The sequence below is a fragment of the Lutra lutra genome, chromosome 8, assembly GCF_902655055.1.
Source record: "Lutra lutra chromosome 8, mLutLut1.2, whole genome shotgun sequence".
Lineage (NCBI taxonomy): Eukaryota > Metazoa > Chordata > Mammalia > Carnivora > Mustelidae > Lutra > Lutra lutra.
Window position 1 is genome coordinate 71,575,826 of NC_062285.1, and position 23,130 is coordinate 71,598,955.

The 23,130-nt window shown below is 38.3% G+C and overlaps 1 protein-coding gene across 2 annotated transcripts in view; it reads right to left on the minus strand.

Annotated features, from left to right (window-relative positions):
* Positions 1 to 360: 360 nt before the first annotated feature.
* The window catches only part of RECQL (RecQ like helicase), a 59,051-nt gene continuing 36,281 nt past the window's right edge, over positions 361 to 23,130 (minus strand). For both annotated transcript variants that reach the window (XM_047741827.1, XM_047741826.1), the window contains 10 exons: positions 22,192 to 22,390; positions 14,506 to 14,672; positions 13,590 to 13,671; positions 12,499 to 12,647; positions 12,292 to 12,409; positions 11,598 to 11,736; positions 9,943 to 10,034; positions 1,591 to 1,810; positions 1,144 to 1,273; positions 361 to 653 (listed from right to left, as the gene is read on the minus strand). In XM_047741827.1, coding sequence (XP_047597783.1) covers positions 507 to 653; positions 1,144 to 1,273; positions 1,591 to 1,810; positions 9,943 to 10,034; positions 11,598 to 11,736; positions 12,292 to 12,409; positions 12,499 to 12,647; positions 13,590 to 13,671; positions 14,506 to 14,672; positions 22,192 to 22,390 — 1,443 coding nt within the window. In that variant the 3' untranslated portion in view covers positions 361 to 506. The remainder of the gene's footprint in view (positions 654 to 1,143; positions 1,274 to 1,590; positions 1,811 to 9,942; positions 10,035 to 11,597; positions 11,737 to 12,291; positions 12,410 to 12,498; positions 12,648 to 13,589; positions 13,672 to 14,505; positions 14,673 to 22,191; positions 22,391 to 23,130) is intronic.

The window sequence follows — 23,130 nt, forward strand, 5'->3', positions numbered from 1 at the left end:
GTAAAATATTCCATATAACACTGCTATCAGAAGGTATGTCAAGGGATAAAGGATTTAAGATATGTGAACTCATTCTTTTTTCTGAGGGGGGAATCTAATTTTATTTTTTTAATTTAATTTTTTTTTCAGTGTTCCAAAATTCATTGTTTATGCACCACACCCAATGCTCCATGCAATACGTGCCCTCCTTAATACCCACCACCAGGCCCTCCCAACTCCCGACTCTCTTCCCCTCCAAAACCCAGTTTGTTTCTCAGAGTCCACAGTCTCTCATGGTTCGTGCCCCCTCCAATTTCCCCCAACTCACTTCTTAAATATTTTGCATTAAAATTATTTTTCTCCATACTGTAAATTTACATAATTCATGATCTTGAATTTTCAAGTCTTTAATATTTTGGATGTAAGTTCCATATGTATAAAATATTAATAAAATTGTCTTAAACTTTTAACTACAAAATACTGTTGTATGCATGCATAAACCGTTTTCTTGGAAAATTTAGAAACATTCATGCATCATCAATTTTTCTCTTCTTAGTCCCTGTATGCTTAGACTGCTGAAGCATGTTTGCAGACTTCTGGAAGTTACTTGAATTTTTTTCTTCCCTTTTTTTATCAGCTCCTTCAAAAGAATGACAAGTTTGAAGTGATTCCATCTACAAATAAAAACAAAGAAAATACTCTGGTCAAAACTCAGCTGTTCCATTTTCTTTCCAGATTAATAAACCCACTCACTGGTCCTTCATATGAGCCCTATCCTGAAGGGATATGCTGTCAGAGACACAGTGGTACGTGGCATGCTTTTGCAGGCTTGAGAGTTATTTAATATGTGAGTCATCGGTTCTCGACCTCTGCTGCACAGGCCAACTTCTCAACCAGCGTTGATCAACCAGAGTAGAGTATATCGCAAATTAGACAACACTAAAATGGATTTTTCACATTCTAAAGGGTTGAAAAGTCTAGTCTATATTAAAAGGTAGACTAGTTTAAATTATTAATAGCTCTACAGAAAGCAAAGGTATATTTTCTCTCTTCCATGCTAAGAAGAAAACTGCCTCTCTCTTCTTGTGTTCCACGGGACCCAGAACAGTATCCCTTAAGCTCTGCTGTGTTTTTTTCAGTATGTAGAAATTAACAGGCAGTTACCCTGAAACAGCTCTCTGTGGGCTTCTTTACTTGCATGGTTATGACATGTGCCTCATTGTTCAGAAGATTAGCTTTAGGTCCTATTTTCAAATATGAAATGGTAGCATACGCTGTAAAACTGTAGTCTTCTCTGTGGAAGATAAAGGCCAAACATCAACAAGTTTTTCAGAAATTATTAAAAAAAGACAAATTTATTTAAAAAAACCATAAATGGAATGATTTTAATACACTGATAGGGAATGAAACTTACAAAAAACAAATACTTTCTATAAACTGCATTTTTTTTTAACTTGGCAGTGATCAGTTAAAGTTGGATTTTATTAAGTAAATTTTATATGGCATTTAACAGTTTTACATGAAACAACCAGAAAACTACTTATTCTGTTGCAGTTATGAGAAACAATCATAAAGACAATATCAAAGGACAAGAAATGGATTTGTATATACTTAAGATACTGCTGTAGAAGAAAGTGTGCAATAATTTTCTCCAGGTCTTCACGAGGAAGTTTGGGAGGAACAACACCTGCCACTCTCAATTTTGCTGCACCCTTTCCCATCCAAGAATCAATCAGTTTCAGTGGTGTGAGCTTTTCATTCATGTCCTCTGCCTGCTTCAGGATCTTGATTAGATCTCTGCAGTGTGCTGTGACATTCTTCCTTTCACATGCTATAATGAGACCAGCAACTGGGATTTAGAAATTAGAGCAAGCACAGGCTAGTCGAAGTGGTTTAAAATGAGTCATCAACATCAGCCACCCTAACTGTTTCATTCTGCATTAGAACTAGGCTATTCCTTAAGTCTGTCACCAAACTAAGTTATAGTCTCTGTAAGACATTATTGAATTTGCAGTGACCTAAAGGAAATACGCTGATCACCAGAAGGCCTTGGGTATGCTCTATGAACCAGAGTGTGTGCCATACATGACAGATTTGTAAGAAAATCAGTCTGTTTTTTGTATTTACTCGGTTTGTGCTCATTAAGCAATATTTTGAAAACTATGGCTTCCTCTGTACTCTGATTTAGAGACAGAATGTCCTGGTCAGATTCCTAATTATTGATTCTAGTACTTTGTTTTATTTTTTATATATATATATATATATATATATATATAAAATAGTCAACTCTCATACAAGTTTCTCTAACTGCAGTTAAAATTACATTGACCTTCACCCAAGACCTCAAAACCATGAGGGAACTGGTTAGTCCAACTCTTCAGACACAACACAGGATGAAAAAAGTTAAAATACAGCACCAAAACACTGCTAAATTAGTGTCTGAATGGTTAGCCATTATCTAGATCAGAAATGATTGACCATAATCTCTCCTTTGTATTAAATTTCTCTTCCCAATCAGTGAGTAGCCTTTTCTTATAATAGCATTATACCACTCAGAATTTAAACCTTCCTTCACTTCTTAATAATTTAACATGCCTATAATATAACAATGTAAGATATGTATATCCACACAGCACTTTTCCTTTTATTTATCTTTGCTTTAAAACTTTTATTACTTTAAAATCTAGAAAATGCTATTCACAGCTTACTTAATCCATTTTGGGGCCTACTATTGCCCTCCTGTAGTCCTAGTTATATATATTAGCCTGTTAAGTTTAAAGAACAACGAACTAGGGAGTATTCTAGTCCAAGATGGTAACACAGGAAGATCCTGAACTCTCCTCAACCAGCACACCAAATCTATTTATAGTCAACTTCTCCTGAAAAACAACTGAGGGCTGACTGAACAGCTTCTGTACAAGACAGACCACCCAGAGAACAGCAAGAGAGATTGAGATGTGGTAACAAAGGGTGACCCCACCTCTGATGCTGCAGGCTGCAGTGCAGAGAATAGTTTAATGAGGTACTAGGAGCAGATATGTCTACTGTGGGCCACAGAAAATAAAAGCCATGGCTTAAAAGAGCAACCAGAATATAAAGGAACTAGCCTTTGAACCCTGCTAACTGGCAAGGGAGCTGCTACAATGGTCTCTGGGTGGGAGAGTCCAGTGAATGCCACAGTTTACGTTCCCTCATCACCCTGACAGCATAGATGGGAGCAGGGTCCAGGTGTCCTAACCAGCCTACCACCTCCGTGAGTCCTGGGCCCCCAACCCACACCAACCCCAGCTGTCCCACAAGGACAGCTCCAGGCCTGTATCACTTTGGCTTCAGACAGCTTTCTAGGGAAACCCCTAGCTGCCCTGCCAGGACAACCTGGCTTGAACTCACTTCAGCTGTCCTTCCAGGGCACCATCTGTGCAGAGAGCCTTATGAATGCCTCAGCCACACCCTTACAGCTACAGCTGACCTGCCAGGTCATCCACTGGACAAAGTACCCAGGGACCTCCCCAGCCAACAACCCACCACAGCTCTACCTGCCCTCACCAGGGCACCTTCTGTGCATGCAAGAATAACCTAATTTACACCCACTTTAGTTTCAGCCACCCTGCCAGGGCACCCTATGCATAGAGACTCGGGAATGCTCCAGCCCACACACACTTAAATTCCAACCATTCCACCAAGGCGACCCCACTACAGAGTCCCCTGCAACCTCCAGCCCATGCCAGCCACAGCTGTAGTCCATCAACAAAACTCACCAGGCCTATACTATCTACATACACAGGACAACTACAAACCAAGACCATTCCTTCAAATTTGGGATAAGTAGCAATTACTGGCTAATTTATGGAAACAAATACAAAGTCATGCAAAAATGGGGAAACAAGGGAATATGCTCCAAATTGAAAAAGACAAAATCTCAAAAAAAGAACTTAATGAAATGGAAATAAACAATATGCCTGACAAAGACTTAATGATCTTAAAAATGCTTCCTGGACTAAAGAAGAAAAAAACTCTAAAAACTTCAACAAAGAGCTGGAAAATACAAAGAACTAGAGCTGAATAGTACAACAACTGAAATAAAAAATACATTAGAGGGACTCAACAGTTGATTAATGGATGCAGAAGAACAGATCAATGATCCGGAAGATGGATTAATGGGTAGCATCCAGGCTGACCAGCAATAATAATTTTTCAAAATGAGGATGTTAAGGGATCTGTCAGATAATATCAACCGAACATTCATATTATAAGGGTCCCAGAAAGAGAATAAAGGGGCAGAAATTTGAAGAAATAACTGAAAACTTCCCTAAGGAAGAAAACAGACATCCAGATTCAGGAAGCACATAGAGCCCCTTAACAAAATGAACTCAAGAAGGTCCACACCACAAAATTAAAATGTCAGAGGTTAAAGAGAAAATTGTAAAAGTAAGAAACAAAAAATCACCTACAAGAACAACCACATAAGACTACTGGCTGAGGGGCGCCTGGGTGGCTCAGTGGGTTAAAGCCTCTGCCTTAGGCTCACGTCATGATCCCAGGAGTCCTGGGATCGAGCCCCGCATAGGGCTCTCTGCTCAGCAGGGAGCCTGCTTCCTCCTCTCTCTCTCTGCCTGCCTCCCTGCCTACTTGTGGTCTCTGTCTGTCAAATAAATAAATAAAATCTTTTAAAAAAAAAAGACTACTGGCTGATTTTTTGGCAGAAACTTTGCAGGCCAAAAAAGTGTGGCATGATACATTCACAGTGCTGACAGGGAAAAAACCTACAATCAAGAATATCTAGCAAGACTATCATTCAGAATTGAAGAAGAGAGAGAGTTCACAAACAAAACATCAAGGAGTTCATCATCACTAAACTGGCCTTACGAGAAATGCTAAAGGGACTACTTTAAGTGGAAAAGAAAAAGCCTCAATTAGATTTAAGGAAATTACCATTAAAAAGATAGGGGCACCTGGGTGGCTCAGTGGGTTAAAACCTCTGCCTTTGGCTCAGGTCATGGTCCCAGGATCCTGGGATCGAGCCCCACATGGGGCTCTCTGCTTGGCGGGAAGCTTGCCTCTCCACACCCCCACCCCCCATCTGCCTCTCTGCCTACTTGTGATCTCTGTCAAATAAATAAATAAAATCTTAAAAAAAAAAAAAAGAAATAAAATATGGCAGCATATACATAAACCATGGAGGGGGTGTGAAAAAGAATTTCTTTTAGAATGCGTTCAAGCTTAAATGACCATCATCTAATATACACTGCTTTGTACTTAGAATGTTATATATGAAGCTCATGGTAACCATAAACCCAACACGTGTAATAGGTAAAATAAAGGGGAAAAAATACAGTATACAGAATATAATCAGTGGTACTGTAACAGTGTTGCATGGTGACAGATGGTAGCTACACTTGCGATGGGCAGAGCATAACATACAGAGTTGCTGAATCACTATGTTGTACATCTGAAACCAATGTAATGTTGCATTAACTCAAATAAATGAAAAGAAATAAGAAATTTTTAAAAATAGGGGCTATCGGTTGGCTTGTCAGTGGAGGATGCAACTTTCGATCTCAGGATTGTGAGTTTGAGCCCCAAACTGGGCATAAAGATTACTTTTTAAAAAATTTTTAAAAATAAAAAGGCAAACTTAAATGTGGGGGAAAAAAGTAATGATAGAAAGCCAAACATAACACCACAGAAAGTCATCAATCACAAAGAAAGCCAGAAAACTACAAAAGCAACCAGAAAACAATCAACAAAGTGGCAATAAATACACAGCTATCAATAATTACTTTAAATGTAAATGGTTTAAATGTTCCACTCAAAAAATATAGGATACTGGAATTAATTAAAAAAATAAGACTCAGGGTGCCTGGGTGGCTCAGTTGGTTAAGAATCTGCCTTCCACCTAGGTCTTGATCCCAGGGTCCCGAGACTGAGCCCCACATCCAGCTCCCTGCTCAGTGGGGAGTCTGCTTTTCCCTCTCCATCTGCTGCTGTTCTCTCTCACTCTCTTTCAAATATATAAATAAAATCTTAAAAAAAAAAGACTCATCTATGTGCTGCCTATAAGAGACTTACTTCAGACCTAGACACATACAGATTAAAAGTGAAGGGATGGAAAAACATAGGCAAAAAGGAAGCAAAAAGAAAAGCCAAGTAGCAGTACATCAATCAGACAAAACAGACTTTAAAAAAAAACAAGGACTGTAACAGAAAGGAATCAATCCAACAAGAAGGTATAAGAAATGTAAATATTTATGCACCCAACATAGAAGCATGTAAATACATAAATATAACCAAAGAGAGAAACTGACAGTAATACAATAACAAAAAGGAACATTAACACACCACTTATATCAATGGATAGATCATCCAGGCAGGTCAACAAGGAAACTGTCTTTGAATGACACATTAGATTAGATGGACATAATACATATAGAACATTCTATCCAAAAAGAGCAGATTACACATTATTTTCAAGTGTACATGGAGCATTCTCTGGGACCTAACACATTAAAGAACAAAATAAGTCTCAATAAATTTAAGACCATGGAAATCCTCATTCAACTTTTCCACCTATAACAGTATGAAACTAGAAATCAATCACAGGAAAAATCTAGGAAACACACAAATATGTGGAGGCTAAAATGCTGCTATGCAATGAATGTGTCAACAGATAAGGACTTTAAAAAAATACATGGGGACAATAAAAATGCAAACACAATTGTCTAAAATCTCTGGGGATGTCTGTAAACTAGAAGTCAAAATAAATTTGAAATAAAAAAATCATCTTTGGGACACAGCAAAAGCCACTGTTTGTTTTGTTTTGTTTTAAGAGGGAAATTTATTATTGATACCAGACTAACTCAAGAAAAATCGTCAATAAACAATCTAACCTTATACTTAAAGGAGCTAGAAAAAGAACAAAACCCAAGGTTAAGTAGAGGAAGGAAATAATGAAAATCAAAGCAGAAAGAAATGAAATAGACACTAAAAAAAAAAGAAAAGATTGAGGAAACTAAAAGCTGGATCTCTGAAATGGTAAATGAAATTGATAAACCTTTACCCACACATTTTCAAGAAAAAGCAAGAGGACCCATATAAAATCAGAAATGAAAGCAAAGTAAAAACTGACACCACAGAAATACAAAGGACTGTCAGAGAATATTATGAAAAATCAGATGCTAACAAACTGGACAACCTAGAAGAAATGGATAAATTGCTAGAGACATGATTTTCTGAAACTGAATCAGGAAAAAACAAAGTCTGAATAGACAAAGTACCAGTAACAATATGCAAAAGTGATAATCAAAAAACTACCAACAAACAAAGATCCAAGACCAGATGGGTTCACAGATGAATTCTACCAAACATGTATCTCCACAAACTGTACCAAAAAAACAGAAAAAGGAAAGCTTCCAAATACATTTCATGAGACCATAATTACACTGATACCAAACCAAAAACAACACACAAAAAGAAAGCTACAGGCCAATATAACCTATGCATATAGATGCAAAATTTCTCAACAAAATATTAGCAAATCACATTCAACAACACATTAAAAGGCTCATTCACCAAAATGAAGTGGTATTTATTCCCAGGATACACGGATGTTCAATATTTGCAAATCAATCAATGTGATACTCATTTACAAGAGGTAGAATAAAAGCCATGTATCATCTGAATAGATGCAGGAAAAGCATCTGACAAAATTCAACATCTGTTCATGATAAAAACTCCATAGGTGTAGAAAGAATGTACTTCAACATAATAAAGGCCATACATGAAGAATCTAGAGCTCACATTACACTCAGTGGTGAAAAACAGCTTTTTCTCCAGAGTCAGGAGCAAGACAAGGATGTCCACTTTTACTCAACATAATACTGGAAGTCCTAGCCACAGCAAGAAAAAGAAATAAACCCATATTGGTAAGGAAGAAGTTAAAATATCACTATTTGTAGGTGACATGATACTATACATGGAAAAACTTAAAAGACTCCACTGAACTATTAGAATAAATGAATTCAGTAAGTTGCAGGATACAAAATTAATACATAGAAATCAGTTACATTTTTATACACTAATAACGAAGTAGCAGAAAGATAAAGAGACCATTCCATTTATAATTGCAACAAACATAATAAAATACCCAGGAATAAACTTAACCAAGGAAGCAAGAGAACCTATACTCTGAAAACTATAAAACCCTGATGAAAGAAACTGAAGATTACACAAACAGATGGAAAGATATTCAATGCTCACGGACTAGAAGAATACTGGTAAAATGCCTACTACACAATCTACAAATTCAATGTAATCTCTATCAAAATACCAACACCACTTTTCACAGAAGTAGAACAAATAATCTCAAAATTTGTATGGGACCACAAAAGACCTCAGTCAAAGAAATCATGAGGAAAAAACAAAGCTAGTTTAAATCCCAGATTTCAAGATATACTACAAACCACTTAATAAAACAATATGGTACTGGCACAAAAATAGACACAGATCAATGGAAAAAAGAATAGCCCAGAAATAAACCCATACTTAGTATCTGGTCAATCTATGACAAAGGATGGAAGAATATACAGAATAAGATACTCTCTTCACTAAATGGTGTCGGGAAACCTGGACCACTTTCTTCCCATACACAAAAACTAATTCAAAATGGATTAGAGACCTAAATGTAAGACCTGTAACCATAAAATGTAAGGTCTATAATCATAAAAGAGAACATAGGCAGTAATTTCTCTGACATCGGCCACAGCAACATTTTTCTGACTCTATCTCCCCATGCAAGGGAAACAAAAGCAGAAATAAATTACTGGGATCAGAGCAAACCATAAAGCTTTTGCACAGTGAAGAAAACCAACAACAAAACTAAAAGACAATCTACTGAATGAGAGAAGATATTTGCAAATGAGATATCTGATAAAGGGTTATTATCCAAGATATATAAAGAACTTATACAACTCAAAACCAAATAATAATAATAATAATATTACAATTAAAAATAGGCAGAAGACCTGAAGAGATATTTTCCCAAATAAAACCTACCAACAGCCAAGAAACACATGAAAAGATGCTCACCATCACTAATCATTAGGGAAATGCAAATCAAAACCACAGTGAGATTATTACCTCACACCTGTAAGAATGGCTAGAATCAAAAACACAAGAAACAAGTGTCGGTGAGGATGTGGACAAAATGGAACCCTTATACACTGTTGGCGGCAATACAAACTGATGCAGACACTGTGAAAGATAGTACGGAGGTTCTTCAAAAAATTAAAAACAGAACTACCACATGATCCAGCAATTCCCCTACCAAGTACTTAACCCCCAAAAAAACAGAAACACTAATTTGAAAAGATACATGTATCACTGTTTATAGCCAAGATATGGTAGCATCCCAAGTGTCCGCTAACAGGTCTTTGTGATATATATATATATATATATATATATATATATATATACACACACACAATGCAGTATTACTCAGCCATAAAAAAGAATGAGATCTTGTCATCTGCAACAATATGAATGGACAGAAGGCATTATGCTAAGGGAAATAAGTCAGACAAAGACAATACCTTAGGATTTCACTTATATGTAGAATTTAAGAAACAAAACAAAGGAATAAACAGAAAGGAGAACTGACCCACAAATACAGAAAACAAACCCATGTCTGGTAGGAGGAAAGGGAGGTGAGGGAGATGGGTAAAATGGATGAAGGGGAGAGGGAGCACAGGCACAGGCTTACAGTTATGGAAAGAATAAGTCATGGAGTGAAGGTACAGCACAAGGAATATACAGTCAATGGTACTGTAACAGCACTGCATGGTGACAATAGCTACACTTGTAGTGGGCAGCACAGTACAAAAACTTACGGAATCACTGTGTTGTATACTTGAAACTAATGTAACACTGTAAGTCAAATCTACTTCATTAGAAAAACTGTGAACTCACAAATGTTTTTACAACAATTATCACACATTTTGTTGCATGCTTCTGAATTCCACACTTCATCAAAATGTTGAGCTATCAATACACGGCGACACCTGCAAACACATTTGGAGATACAAATTATTAAATGCCTAGTAAGTAAATGCCTAGTAAATCCCTATTTTAAAACACAAGAGTTATTAACTTATATTAGTTTCCTAATGCTGTCGTAACATCACCACAAGCTTAGTGGCTTAAAAGAACACAAATTATCTTGTATTTCTAGAGAAGTCTGACATGGGTCTCTCTGGCTTAAAATCAAGGTGTCAGCAGGGATGGACTTCTGGAGGCTCTAAGGGAGAATCTGTTCCCTTGTGCTTTCCAGTTTCCAGAGAATGCATGAATTCCTTGGCTCATGCCTCTCTTTCCTCCATCTTCAAGGCCAACAAGTATCATTCTGACCTTCCTTGGTTCCTTCCACATGTAAAGACACTTGTGATTATGCCAGACCCATCCAAACAACCCAGGGTTACACCCTATTCTCTGGGGGACTATTCTTCTGCCTACCATATATAGTTTTTTCCATATGTATTTGATAAATACTCCTTTTAAAAGTTGTCTAAGATTCCCTTTAGGATTCAACGCTGTGCAAAAATTAAGAGAATTTTCCTGATAGCAAAGCAGTGTCTTGTATTTTAGTAGTTGCTTGTATGTGACACTAAAACCCAAAAGATGCTTCTTGGGAGTCTACTGGGTATCTAACGAAATTTCCACGTTCCTATTTCTTTAACTAGATTGCTGCACCGCCTATAGGGAAGAAATGACATTTTCTGTCACAGTCCAATAACTGCTTATCGGTTCAAAACTTTTGAGTCCTTATTAGGTCGAGCAATAATAGTATAAAAATGACTAATACTGAAAAAAAGCCATGAGGGAACTATATGGTCTAACTAAAACCACCCTATATAGATTTCAATTTATTTCTTAAGGAGAAACTTAACCCTGCTCTCAGCTATCTCATCAGCCCATCAGCTGGTGAGATGGTACCTGCTACGAAGCTCAGCTCTCAAAATGCCTACTGCGTATACCTTTTCAAAATTAGTAAAGCATGTAACTATATTCCAGAGCCAGACAGAAAAGGTTTGGGCTCGTTTATATCAAAACTTTCAGTAAAAGGGGGATAGATGAAATAAGGTAAAGGGGATTAATAGGTACAGTCTTCCAGTTATAAAATAAAGATGACCAGGGGATGTAATACACAGCAGAGGGAATATAGTCCTTAATATTGTAACGTCTCTGTAGGTTGACAGAGAGTCACTAGACTCACTGTGGTGACCATTTAATAATGTATATGAATACTGATTCACAATGTTTTACACCTGATACTAATATAATATTGTATGTTAATTATTCTTTAATTAAAATCAGCATCTCAATATGCTTGTTCTACTTTAAAATTAAAAAAACTCCAATAAAATATAGTTTTGGAGGATTTTCAGGGAGAGAGAATCTCTCATCTTGAATTAAGGCAGATCCTGTGGGTTCATGTACTGACATTTGCTTTTACAGGTTTGTACTTGATATTCTAGCAGTGTATTTACTTACTGAGCAAGTACTCAAAGTAATTTCATATAGTGCTTATGTTTAAATGACAAGTTATAAAAAGGTATGTGGCTTACTTGCTTATGTTTTGACAGTATGACACCATTTCATAAAGCTTCTGTTGTCCCACATTTTCCATCACCACCATTGAACTTATTCTGAATATATCTCCAAAGCCATAATACAAAATACAGTCTGCTTTCAAGTCATCTCGACCTGTAGTGTAAGAAATCCTGAGATTGCATAATTACTTGAAAATATCAAAATATGCAAAAATAATAAGTATAAAGTCAGCTGACAATGTTTCACGATCTATATATATCACATCTAGAAATTTCAGAGAAATGAAAGTTAATTTTTAACAGTGGCCCTCAAATTATAAAAAGAAAAAAATGACTAAAGAGACCTACCAACAATCAGCTTTATAACAAAAAAAAAGTGCATAATCTAGTTACTGAAGTTATAAACTTAGTGAAACCACTAATTAAAACTTCAGAAGGCAAAGATGGGCCTCAAATTATCTTAGCAAACATAGCAAACAATTCATAATGCTCCCATACAAGTAAGATAAGCATTTAAGTACATAAGTACAAATAAGTATAAAACTGCAAAAAAAATTTTTTTAATTTTAAAAAAGCAAAAATGACTTCATTTTTGTAAAATACTAGCTAATAAAGAAGATTAAAAACACAGAATCATTAAACCTCATCTATAGTGTGTTTTTTACAAAAGCTTTATTAAAATTTATTTCTGGATAGGAGTTGTACATACCTGCACGTCCACTCTCTTGGTAATAATTTTCAATAGATTTACTCATTGAATGATGGATAACAAACCTCACATCTGGTTTATCAATTCCCATACCAAATGCAACTGTGGCCACTACTACCTAAAAAGTTTTAACATTTTATGTTAATTAAATCAAGTTAAAATATTTTTAAATGTTAACGAGGCTTCTATTGAAGATATATACTTAACCTGAATTTCATTGGCTGACCATCTCCGATGAACATCGGTCTTATCTTCTGGTTCCATATTGGCATGGTACGCACCTGCTTGAATTCCCAGTTTCTGTAAACTAACTGTAACTTGCTCAGAATCTTTCTGAGAAAAGCAATATATGATTCCTGTAGTAAAATATGTTCAAATGTTAGATATAATTTTTAACACACATTTAAGATACTGATTAACATAATGAATGGAAGAAAAAGATTTAGGAAAAATTCCAAGGTTCCGAACACATAATGGTTTTCTCATATAATTCAAGATTTGATCAGCAGCTTGCTCTAAAGCACAGATAAGCCCTGGGCCACCAGTGTTGTTGTTCCCATTACCTCTTTTTTCTCTCAAGTATGATGTAAAAAGTTTCAAGTACAAGTGACTAGGGCTCTGCACTGAACACAGGTAACAGATTTCTCTATTTGCAGGGCTGACCAGAAAGTCTTATGTGCTGACTGATACACTCTGGGAAGCTCTAGGAGGGATACAGCCTTTCTCAAATTTGACCCTGGAGCTCCTTTCACCCAGGGCACCATTAATATCTCCTAAAAATCTGTAGAACAGCTTTGAAATGCTACTTTTCACAAACTCTGTGCTGCAGTAACACCTGTCTATGCATTAATCCCGGAACAGGTAGACAAATACTCTCAACTCCATCTACCATTAACTCATTCAATACGTACTATTTATTCCTTAATGTGCCCTTTACTATAAAGGACTGTATATTACATCCCTTCAGAAAATCACTTTTTAACCTTCTCTCTTCTACACAGTGGATAGTTACTAAGTATGTGCTATTGATAATTAGCATTATATCATTAGGTCCACTATTTAAAGCAATGAGGTGCAAATAAACAAAAATAAACAGTTTTATGACCCTTATAATCTGTCCCATGAGCAAATGACACACCCAATTTCTAAGATCATCAAGCAAATTAATTTATCCTATCAAGTATCCTTTTGCCATGCACTAATATTTTTGGTTGCAAATAATTTATCAGTAGATCAATGTAATATTAATTACTTTTCAGAAGTTCTCAATCTTCAAAGATGGTTTGTTTTTATATTACCTGATTGCCCTTTGTATCTCCCATTAATAAGCTTTACAATATCCTCAATAAAATCTTCCGTGTTGGAGGGCTTCTGCCGAATCTAAGAAAAAACTAACTTATTACAAAGTAAATGAATGAGCACCATCCATGTAGCTATTTACTTAACAATTTTCAGGGTGCCATACTTTTATGGGCACAGTGCTTTTTCTCTTATTCTTATATTCACCTGCCTGACTCTTCTTGATTCTTGGTTTTGAATTTACCAGGGAAGAAGAGGCACTTGTAAAAGATGAAGACCTTTATATTTTCTGGGGTTTTTTTTTTGTTTTTTGTTTTAAATAGGCTCCATGCCCATGTGGAGTCCAATGCGGTTTGAACTCACAACTGAGATCAAGGCCTAAGGTCAGATCAAGAGTTGGATATTTAACTGACTGACCCACCCAGGGACCCCTATTTCTGATGCTACTTTTATAAAAACATAAACCATGACATAAATAACTTTGGTGAAAACTCAGAAAAATATTATCTATTCTTTTAAAAGGATGAGAAAGAAAGGAAAAAAAAATAGCTGTTAAGCTATATAATCTAAATTGAGTATTGACAAATCTTTAATGGCATATTAATGTTGTATTATTTTCTAAGTAACTTTAAGAGATGTCATTAGGGTCCTTGGTATCAATCTATGCCTTCCCTCCACCCCTACACAAGAATGTGCATCAATTTCACAAGGTGATGTCTTTTATTTAACCCAGCAAAGGATTATGCAACAACAGAGATACACAAAGAAAGCATTAATTACTGATCTGCTCATAATGACTTCCTGATTTTAAAAACTTTTAAGAGTAACTATTACTCATGTAAGTAAACACAATGAAAAGGTCACCTCTGCGGCAATCCTTCATGAAAGTAATAAACTGACATAGGAGTTACACACCTCATAATAAAGATTTGGTCGATTAAAAGAAGCTGTGAAAGTAAAACACTTTTCTACACAGAGTATTTTCTGGGCATCCTTCAGAACATGACTTGTCGCGGTTGCAGTCAACCCCATTAGTGCTGTGTTAGGGAATTGCCGCTTCAAGATACCAAGTGCCTTGTAATCTGGAAGAGAGAAAACACCCAGTAGCCCACTTTCTACCCTTAAGGAGTAAATGACACCTTACCATTATGCAGTTAAGCAATGGTTGCTGGATTTTCTTTCCCTGGTTCCCAAAATCTAATCTGCAGTTGCTACCTGGCCTTTTTGAGTAAGCAGGCTACTTCTAACTGGTTCTTCAGAAACACTGTTCTGGCATGCAGAACTCGCTGCTAAAGAGAGGGAATACTAAAATATTTCCAGTCAGTTGTGTGTTGGTCCGCAACCTCTGACCAGTGGCTTCAAGAGGCAGTGGGACTGGCCATAGCGTGTGAATCTCTTACAACTAACAGAAGAGGCCATCAGCCAAGCCCTTTCTTCCACCACTATCCTCCAAGTGTGGCAAATTCAGATCAGAAAACTTTTGGTGAAGGTACGAGTTTTTATAGGATTTATTTTTGGGAAACCATTCTGGGCTCATATTTTGTCATGAACGTTTCCATCACTAGAAGAGTTGTCCTCAAGTACTTGAACTACTTGGAGAAAGTGGAAAAAACTATGGTCGAAACTGCTAAATGTAAAGCTAGAGGACTACTATGAAAACAGAGAAGGTTGCTGTTGGGAAAGTCATGAAGGTTTCAAGGAAGTAACATTTGAGTTGGGTCCTAAAGGACAAGCAGAAGCTCACTAGGAAGGGCAGAAGAAACCACCAGGCAGAGACACAACACATACACTGCAAAGACACCAGCATGAAATGACATGGCACAGTCAGACAACAGCTAGCAGGTCTGTTGGGATAACCCACAGTGTCGAGCTGGGTGCATCTACTGTCAACTCCAGGAGGCTGGGAACCACATTCCCTGTTTGGCTCCGAGTGAGAGCTGGCCCAAAAGAGGACCTTGTGCAAGGTGGGGCAGGTAGAAGTGAACCAGCCGCCATGACTCTCTGAAGATCTCTCCAGGCGGATAGGATAAGGGACAGATGCAGAGGTGCTCAGCCAGTTCTAGCCTGTCCTACTTTTTTTCCAGTCTTCTTTCAGTTCTTCTTCCCAAATGTAAGCCTTGCCCGTCAACGGGCCCCACAAGATGCTTGGCAGCAGACCCACAGCGCTGACAGATACCCAGAGCTTTACCAGAGACCTCTCATGAGCTTTCCCTTTGTGGCTCCCTCTGGCACAAGCCAGGCCAGTGGAACTCCCCTATAAGCTCCACTGTTCTCCCATACCAGTGCTTCAGGAAACCAGGGATTTTTCTCTGCTTCTCCATCCTTCATATCCCCTACTCCTCACACCATTGTACAGGGTCTACTTCCCAAAATAAATCCCTGGTCACCTGCCATTCACAGTAGCTCTGCTTCCCTGCCTACCCCTCGACTGATACCATTACACTAAAGAGCACAGAAAGTCAGGCTTACGTACTACTGGGAACAACATGGTTCACTGATTCTGAGGAGCTAGGAAATGAGTCACTATGTAATTTTTAAAGCACATAAGGGATATAAATAGACTCATCTTTTGGTGGCAGTGCAAGGTAGGGGCTGGAAGAGACAAAAGACTAAAAAAAGGGAAATCAGTTCAAAGATGGCAGCAGCAGACCAGAAACCCAGTAAGAATAGGAAACAAGGCATGACAATGAGAATAGAATGGAAAGAAAAGGCTGAAGAGAAACCCAAGAACTAGAACCCCTCAGGTTCTGGTGACTACTGGGATATGGGCCCCGGGGAGGTGGAGCAAGGAGCAGAAGGGAAAGGGAGGGAAAGAGTCCAAGATTCATTAACTCATGCCAAGCACGCCTCCAGGCACTGAAGATTAAGTGGTGAATAAAACAAGGATGCTATGCAAATGGAAGAACAATTCAAGCAAAGAAACCAGAGAAAACAGAGTAAACCAATAAGTATGTTATTATCAGAGAGTGAGAAGGGCTCCTAGTGGTAAGCCCAGGGCAGCAGGAATATAAGGAGGGAGTAAGGAAGAAGAGGAAATTGGACAGAGACAAAGGGCACAGACACATACTGCCTTATGGACCCCAGTTAAGAATATGGAATTTATTCTAAGTATAAAGACAATCTGCCAGGTAGTTTAGGAGGGGAAGTACAGGGTTTGATTTATATGTAGAAAAGACCACTTTGGTTGCTATGTGGGGAATGAACTACAAAAGGGTTAAGACTAGAATCACAGACTAGTGAAGGAGCCATTGTAGTAGACCAGTGGAAAGGAGCCCAACTGGATCTAAGAGACAGCAGTAGACGAAGAGAAGTGGACAAACTTGACATTTGGTTCAGAGGAAGAGTGGACAGGACTTGGTGATGGTCTGGTTCTTGCAGAAACAGGATAAACCAAGCAGGATGTGCCACTATTAGGTTATTTGTCCTCAGCTCCAACTCCACCCTTCTATACCCTGCTCTGCAGCACTGGAGCAGGGAATCTGCACACTCCATTTCTGCTTTGCCAGCTGGCAGTGGAAGGACAGAGTATGAGGCTGGCAGGAGGAAGAAAGGTTTTGCTTCCTCCTTTTTGCTTCCTGTGGGCTTGCTTGTATTCTCAAGAACCTCGCCCCAGAAGGCTTCTTCATCCCTACAGCAGCACTGTGTCTTCAAAGGAGCAGCTGAATACAGTCGGCTGTTTTTCCAAGCTTTGGGGAGCCTGCTTCATCACAGGTTCCCCCCAACCTCTGCCTCCACTAATAGACACCAGCACCAGGGAGCTGTGTCTCCTCTGAGGTCGGAGTGTCAGCTCCACAAAGACCCTTCTCTCAAGCTTATTACTTCCAACCTTATCTTCCCATTCAGGAACAAGACAAGAATGTCCACTCTTACTCCTCTTATTGAACATTTCTCCTAGCCAGAGAAATTAGGCAAGAAAAATAAAAGGCATCCAAATTGAAACAGAGTAAGTAAAACTGTCACTATTTGCAGATGACATGCAATTACACATAGAAAATTTGCAACAAAAAATGAATACAAAAAAAATCAGGTTTTTTTTTTTAAATTATATTTTATTTGACAGAGAGAGAGAAAAAGAGTATAAGCAGAGGGAGCGACAGAGGGGGAGGGAGAAGCAGGCTTCCAGCTGAGCAGGGAGCAAAATGTGGGGCTCAATCCCAGGACCCTAGAATCATGACCTGACCTGAAGGCAGGTGCTTAATAGACTGAGCCACCCAGGCACCCTTGTTGTATTTCTATATACTAATAACAGACTATTAGAAAATTTAGGAAAACAATTCCATATACAATTGCATCAAGAAGAATAAAATGCCAAGGAATAAATTCAACCAAGGAAGTAAAAGACCTATACACTTGAAAACTCTAGGACACTGATAAAAGAAACTGAAAATAACACAAATAATGGAAAGATATTCTGTGTCTATGAACTGGAAGACTTAACACTGTTAAAATATCCACATACCCAGAGCAATCAACAGATTCAATGCTATTCCTATCAAGAGTCCAGTGGCATTTTTCACAGAACTAGAAACACAAACCTAAAATTTATACAGAACCACAAAAGGATCCCAATAGCCAAAGCAATCTTAAGAAAGAACAAAGCTAAAAGCATCTAACTTCCTAATTTCAAACCATATTACAAAGCTATAGTAATCAAAACGGTATGGTATTAGCGTTAAAATACAAACATGGATCAACAAAACAAAATTAAAAACCCAGAAATAAACCCACCCATATACGTCAATTAATTTATGACAAAGGCATCAAGAATATAAAATGGAAATAAGCAACAGACTCCTCAATAAATGGTATTGGGAAAATTAGACAGCCACATGGCAAAAGGATGAAACTAGAAGCTTGTATCATACACAAATCAACTCAAAATGGGTTAGTCTTGAACATAACACCTGGAACCATAACACTACCAGAGAAAACATAGGGAATAAGCTCCAGACACTGATCGTGGCAATGATTTACTGGATTTAACATCAAAAGCAAAGGCAACAAAAGTAAAAATGTGTTAAGTGGGACTACATGAAACTATAAAACACTTGTACAGCAAAGGAAACCATCAACATAATGAAAAAGAAACCTATGGACTAGGAGCAAATATTTACAACTATCTGATTAAAGGTTAACATAAAAACTACACAAAGAACTTGCTTGACTCAATAGCAAAAAACCAAAAAAATCCGATTGAAAAACAGGTAAAGGATCTGGATAGACATTTTTCTAGAGAAGACATACAAATAGCCAACAGGTACCTGAAAAGGTTTTCGGCATCACTAATCATCAGTGAAATGCAAATCAAAACCACCACAAAATATCACTTCACACTTGTAAGAATGGCTGTTATCAAAAATACAAGAAATAAGTGTGGGAGAAAAGAGAACCCCGGTACACTGTTGGTAGCAAAATAAATTGGTACGGCCACTACGGAAGACAGTACCGTTGGGCACGTGGGTGGCTCGTCAGTGAAGCATCCAACTCATGATTTCAGCCCAGGTCATAATCTTAGAGTCATGAGATCAAGCCCTGAGACAGGCTCCGTGTGGGGAGCCTGCTTCTTCTCTCTGTCCCTCCCTCCACTAGTCCAAGTGTGTGCACTCTCTCTCTAAAATTAGTAAATAAATCTTTTAAAAAAGAGAAAAAACAAAATGAAACAGTACGGAGGTTCCTCAAAATTTTAAAATGAAACTACCAGATGACCCAACAATTCTGCTTCTGGGTATTTATCCAAAGGAAAGCAAACCCACTATCTTGAAAATAATTCTGCTTCTGGGTATTTATCCAAAGGAAAGCAAACCTATTATCTACACCTCTATGTTCACTGGAGCATTATTTATAACAGCCAACACATGGAAACAATCTAAGTGTGCACTGATACACGGATAAGGAAAATATGGTGTGTGTATGTATATATATATACATACACACATACACATAGATGCACAATACAATACTATTTGGCCTTAAAAATAAGGAAATTCTGCTACTTGCAACAACATAGATGAACCCTGAGAGCATTAACGCTAAGTGATGTAAGTCAGAGAAAGACAAACACTAATATATCACTTATATGTGGAATCTCTAAAAACAAAAACAAAAACAAAAAACCTCAAAGATACAGAGAACACCCTGGTGATTGCCAGAGGTGAGGGATGGGGGTGGGCAAAATGGGTGAAGGGAGTGTCAAAGCTAAATGGGTGAAAGGAGTGTCAAAAAGTACAAACTTTTAGTTATACAACTAAGACTCATACAAGGTTGTATGTCAATTATGCCTCAACTAAAAATTTTTTTTTAAATGGTACACTTTTCCAATAAACAATTAGGAATATAAATTGCAGCTGAGGAGGAAGAAGACTAGATATGGGAACAACTGATGAAAGCTGGAAACTAATCTGAAGAGGCAAGGCAAGTGATGGTAACACACAAGCAACGGTTCTCATCCTAAGTGATCAGACCACTGAGGTTGGAAATAGAGGGCAAAGGTGAGAAACCTGGTATTTTCAGTAGCTACAGATAACAACTCTTTGGAGTAGTCTGATTAATATGGTGGGGTCTCTAGTAGAAAGGGCAGTATATACACTGCTTAAAGTATTTAAATCAAAATTAAAAAAATAACTGTGCCCCAAATAATTCTGAAGGTAGAGAACTGTGTCTTCAGGCCACGAGTCCATGATGTCTGGGGAAGTATAAGAAACGGTGAAAACAGATCAGAACCATAGGGAACACTAACATTTAGGGTGGCAGTAAAGGAAGAAGAACAATGGCAGTGAGAATGGAAAGGAACCACATCAAAGCCTCCCTCACAGTAACCACAGGAAGGACAAGTGTTGAGGAGAGAGGTGAACACAGGAAATGGAAGAGGAATGCAGATAAGCCCCACACATTAAGCCAGTGAAGAGTGAGGGGGCCACAGTCACCTGTGAGCAGAGTGGTGGAGGCAGAAGTGATTCAGTGAATTCAGAAGGGAAGGAAGGTAAGAAACAGATGGTGAGTTTAGAGGATGAGGTGAAAGGAAGAGCAGAAATAGGACAACATCTAAAGGGTGGGAAAGGTCGAAGGCTATTTCAGTTTCTATCTTTGATTTTAGGGAGTCTCACGATTCAGGAGTGGCACCTGGGGGCTTAGTTGAGTGTTTGACTCTTGATTTCAGCTCAGGTCATGATCTCAGGATTGTGATATCCAGCCCAGTGATCCGCTCTGGGCTCAGGGCAAAGTCTGCTTATCCCTCTCCCTCTGCTCCTCCCCTTCCTACTTACTTGCTCGCTCACTCTCTCCCTCTTTCAATTTAAATAAATACATAAAAATCTTAAGGAAAAAAAAAAAAGTTCAGGTCATGATCCCAGGGTCCTGGGACTGAGTCCCCCCATCAGGATCCCTGCTCAGCTAAGAGCCTGCTTCTCCCTCTGCCCCTACCCCTTGCTCATACTCTCTCTCTCTCTCACTCACTCTCTTAAATAAATCTTTTTAAAAAATGCAGGAGTGAAGACTTTGGCAGAGCGAGATCTTAAGAAGTCAGGAAAGGAGGAAGTGGGAGGAGTCATGGTAACCATTACAAGAAATGATCTCTTTTACCCTAAGAAGAAAAAACAAGATTACTAATGTTTGGAAGGAGAAAGAGGAGACCTCCAGACAAGTTGGCATCTATTTCCTGGGGACCAGTAGGAGGTTGGACCTAAAGGGAAGTTTAAGGCAGGGAAAGCTTGCTGGGAGAAATGCTTCCAGGAGGCACATTAGGAATAAGTAAAAGCACAGTGGAATCTGATGACAGCTGACCTGAGGTGGAAATGAATGTAGCCATGCAATTTTTTTCTGCAATTTTTAGTACTGTAACAGCAGGAATGGGGGAAGCAGAAGCCAGGAGGGGTCCAGCAGCTCAGTCTGGCAGAGAGTCTGAGGCAGGTAAAATGCCAAGCAATCCACAAGAAACTGAAGTGGCAACAGCAGAATCTGGAAGGAGGAGAGAGGGACCATCAGGTAGCATCTGGAGTCGTGGACATATACGAGGAGGAATTAAAGAGGATACCAGGGGGCTATATGCATGTGAAAGCAAGTTCAGAAAGAAATGACGTTGATATCATGAGCTGGATTTCTTAAAATTTAAGGTTATTTTGCACAAGAACAAGTCTGGGTGATCTGCTTCCAGCTATGACTGCAGGAATAGGTTGGAGGAATAAAGACAGGGTTACTAAAATATCCCACAGCACTGTAATTCCGTGGTGGTAGTTGGATACAGACCTGGAAGTGGATGCTGGAGACTCTGATGATTAAAGAACACTGCTCTGAAGCAGATATGGATTCCTCAATGGATGCAAGAGAGAACTTGGTGTAACTAAACCTTTATGGCTAACCATGGGAGAGAATCATGTTGCTAAAAAACATGCATTTCACGGGATAAAGGCAATCAGACTAAGCGCTACCATGGGGGGAGTAAAGAGATTGAAGACTGCCTCTCGACTCCCCTTATATTAAGGCGAGAGAAAATGAGTAATAACTAGCTGAGGAAATAAGTTTAATGAAACCAGGGACTTCCTTCATGTGAGTGAGTAAGAAAATAATCCCTAATTTCAAGGAGTGTTCTAGATACATCATACATACCAGGTCTGAAATCATGTCCCCAGTGGCTACAGCAGTGAACTTCATCCACAGCAATCCGGGTAAATCTCCTCGCTTCATAGGCTTTCTCTAGTCTCGACATGAACATTTTGCTTTTTGCGATTTTCTCCGGAGTCACATAAATTAGCTTCAGCTTGGAGTTTTTATTTACCATTTCAGCATGAACCCATTTCACATGCTCCTGTTGAAAGCAAAAACAGACACAATGATGGAACTAAACTTGTAGACTGGCATACTAACCAGTAAATGAAGATGCTTGTTACTCAAAGCAAGAGCTTGGACTGTTTTAGCAGATGCTGAGTTCATTAAAACTGAGACTATGTCCCAGTACTAAACTTCAAGTCAACTGTAAAAAGCATTTTAGATGTTTACTTGTATCCAAATGTCAATAAAACAATAATTTCATTTTGGGGTGTGTGTGTCTTTTTTAAAAAGATTTATTTATCTGAGAGAGAGAGAGAATGAGAAAGAGAGCATGAGAGGAGAGAGGTCAGCGAGAGAAAAAGACTCGCTGCTGAGCAGGGAGACTGATGTGGGACTTGATCCCAGGACTCCAGGATCATGACCTGAGCTGAAGGAGCCACCCAGGTGCCCAGAATAATTTCATCTGACAAAAAAAAGAACAAAAAATAAAAATGAAAACACTCTGGGGCACTTGGGTAGCTCAGTCGGTTGGGTGCCTGACTCTTGGGTCATGATCTCAGGGTCACGGGATCAAACCCCCATCAGCTATGTGCTCAGTGCTGAGTCTGCTTGTCCCTCTCTGTCTGCTCCTCCCCCACTACTCCCGCTCTCTTGCTATCAAATAAATAAATCAATATATAAAATCTTTAACCAGAAAAAAAAAAAAAAAAAAAAGGCCCTGACTCTCCAGAACTTCTGGCAGAGTAAATGGAGAAGCAAGGTTGAGAAAAGAAGCTG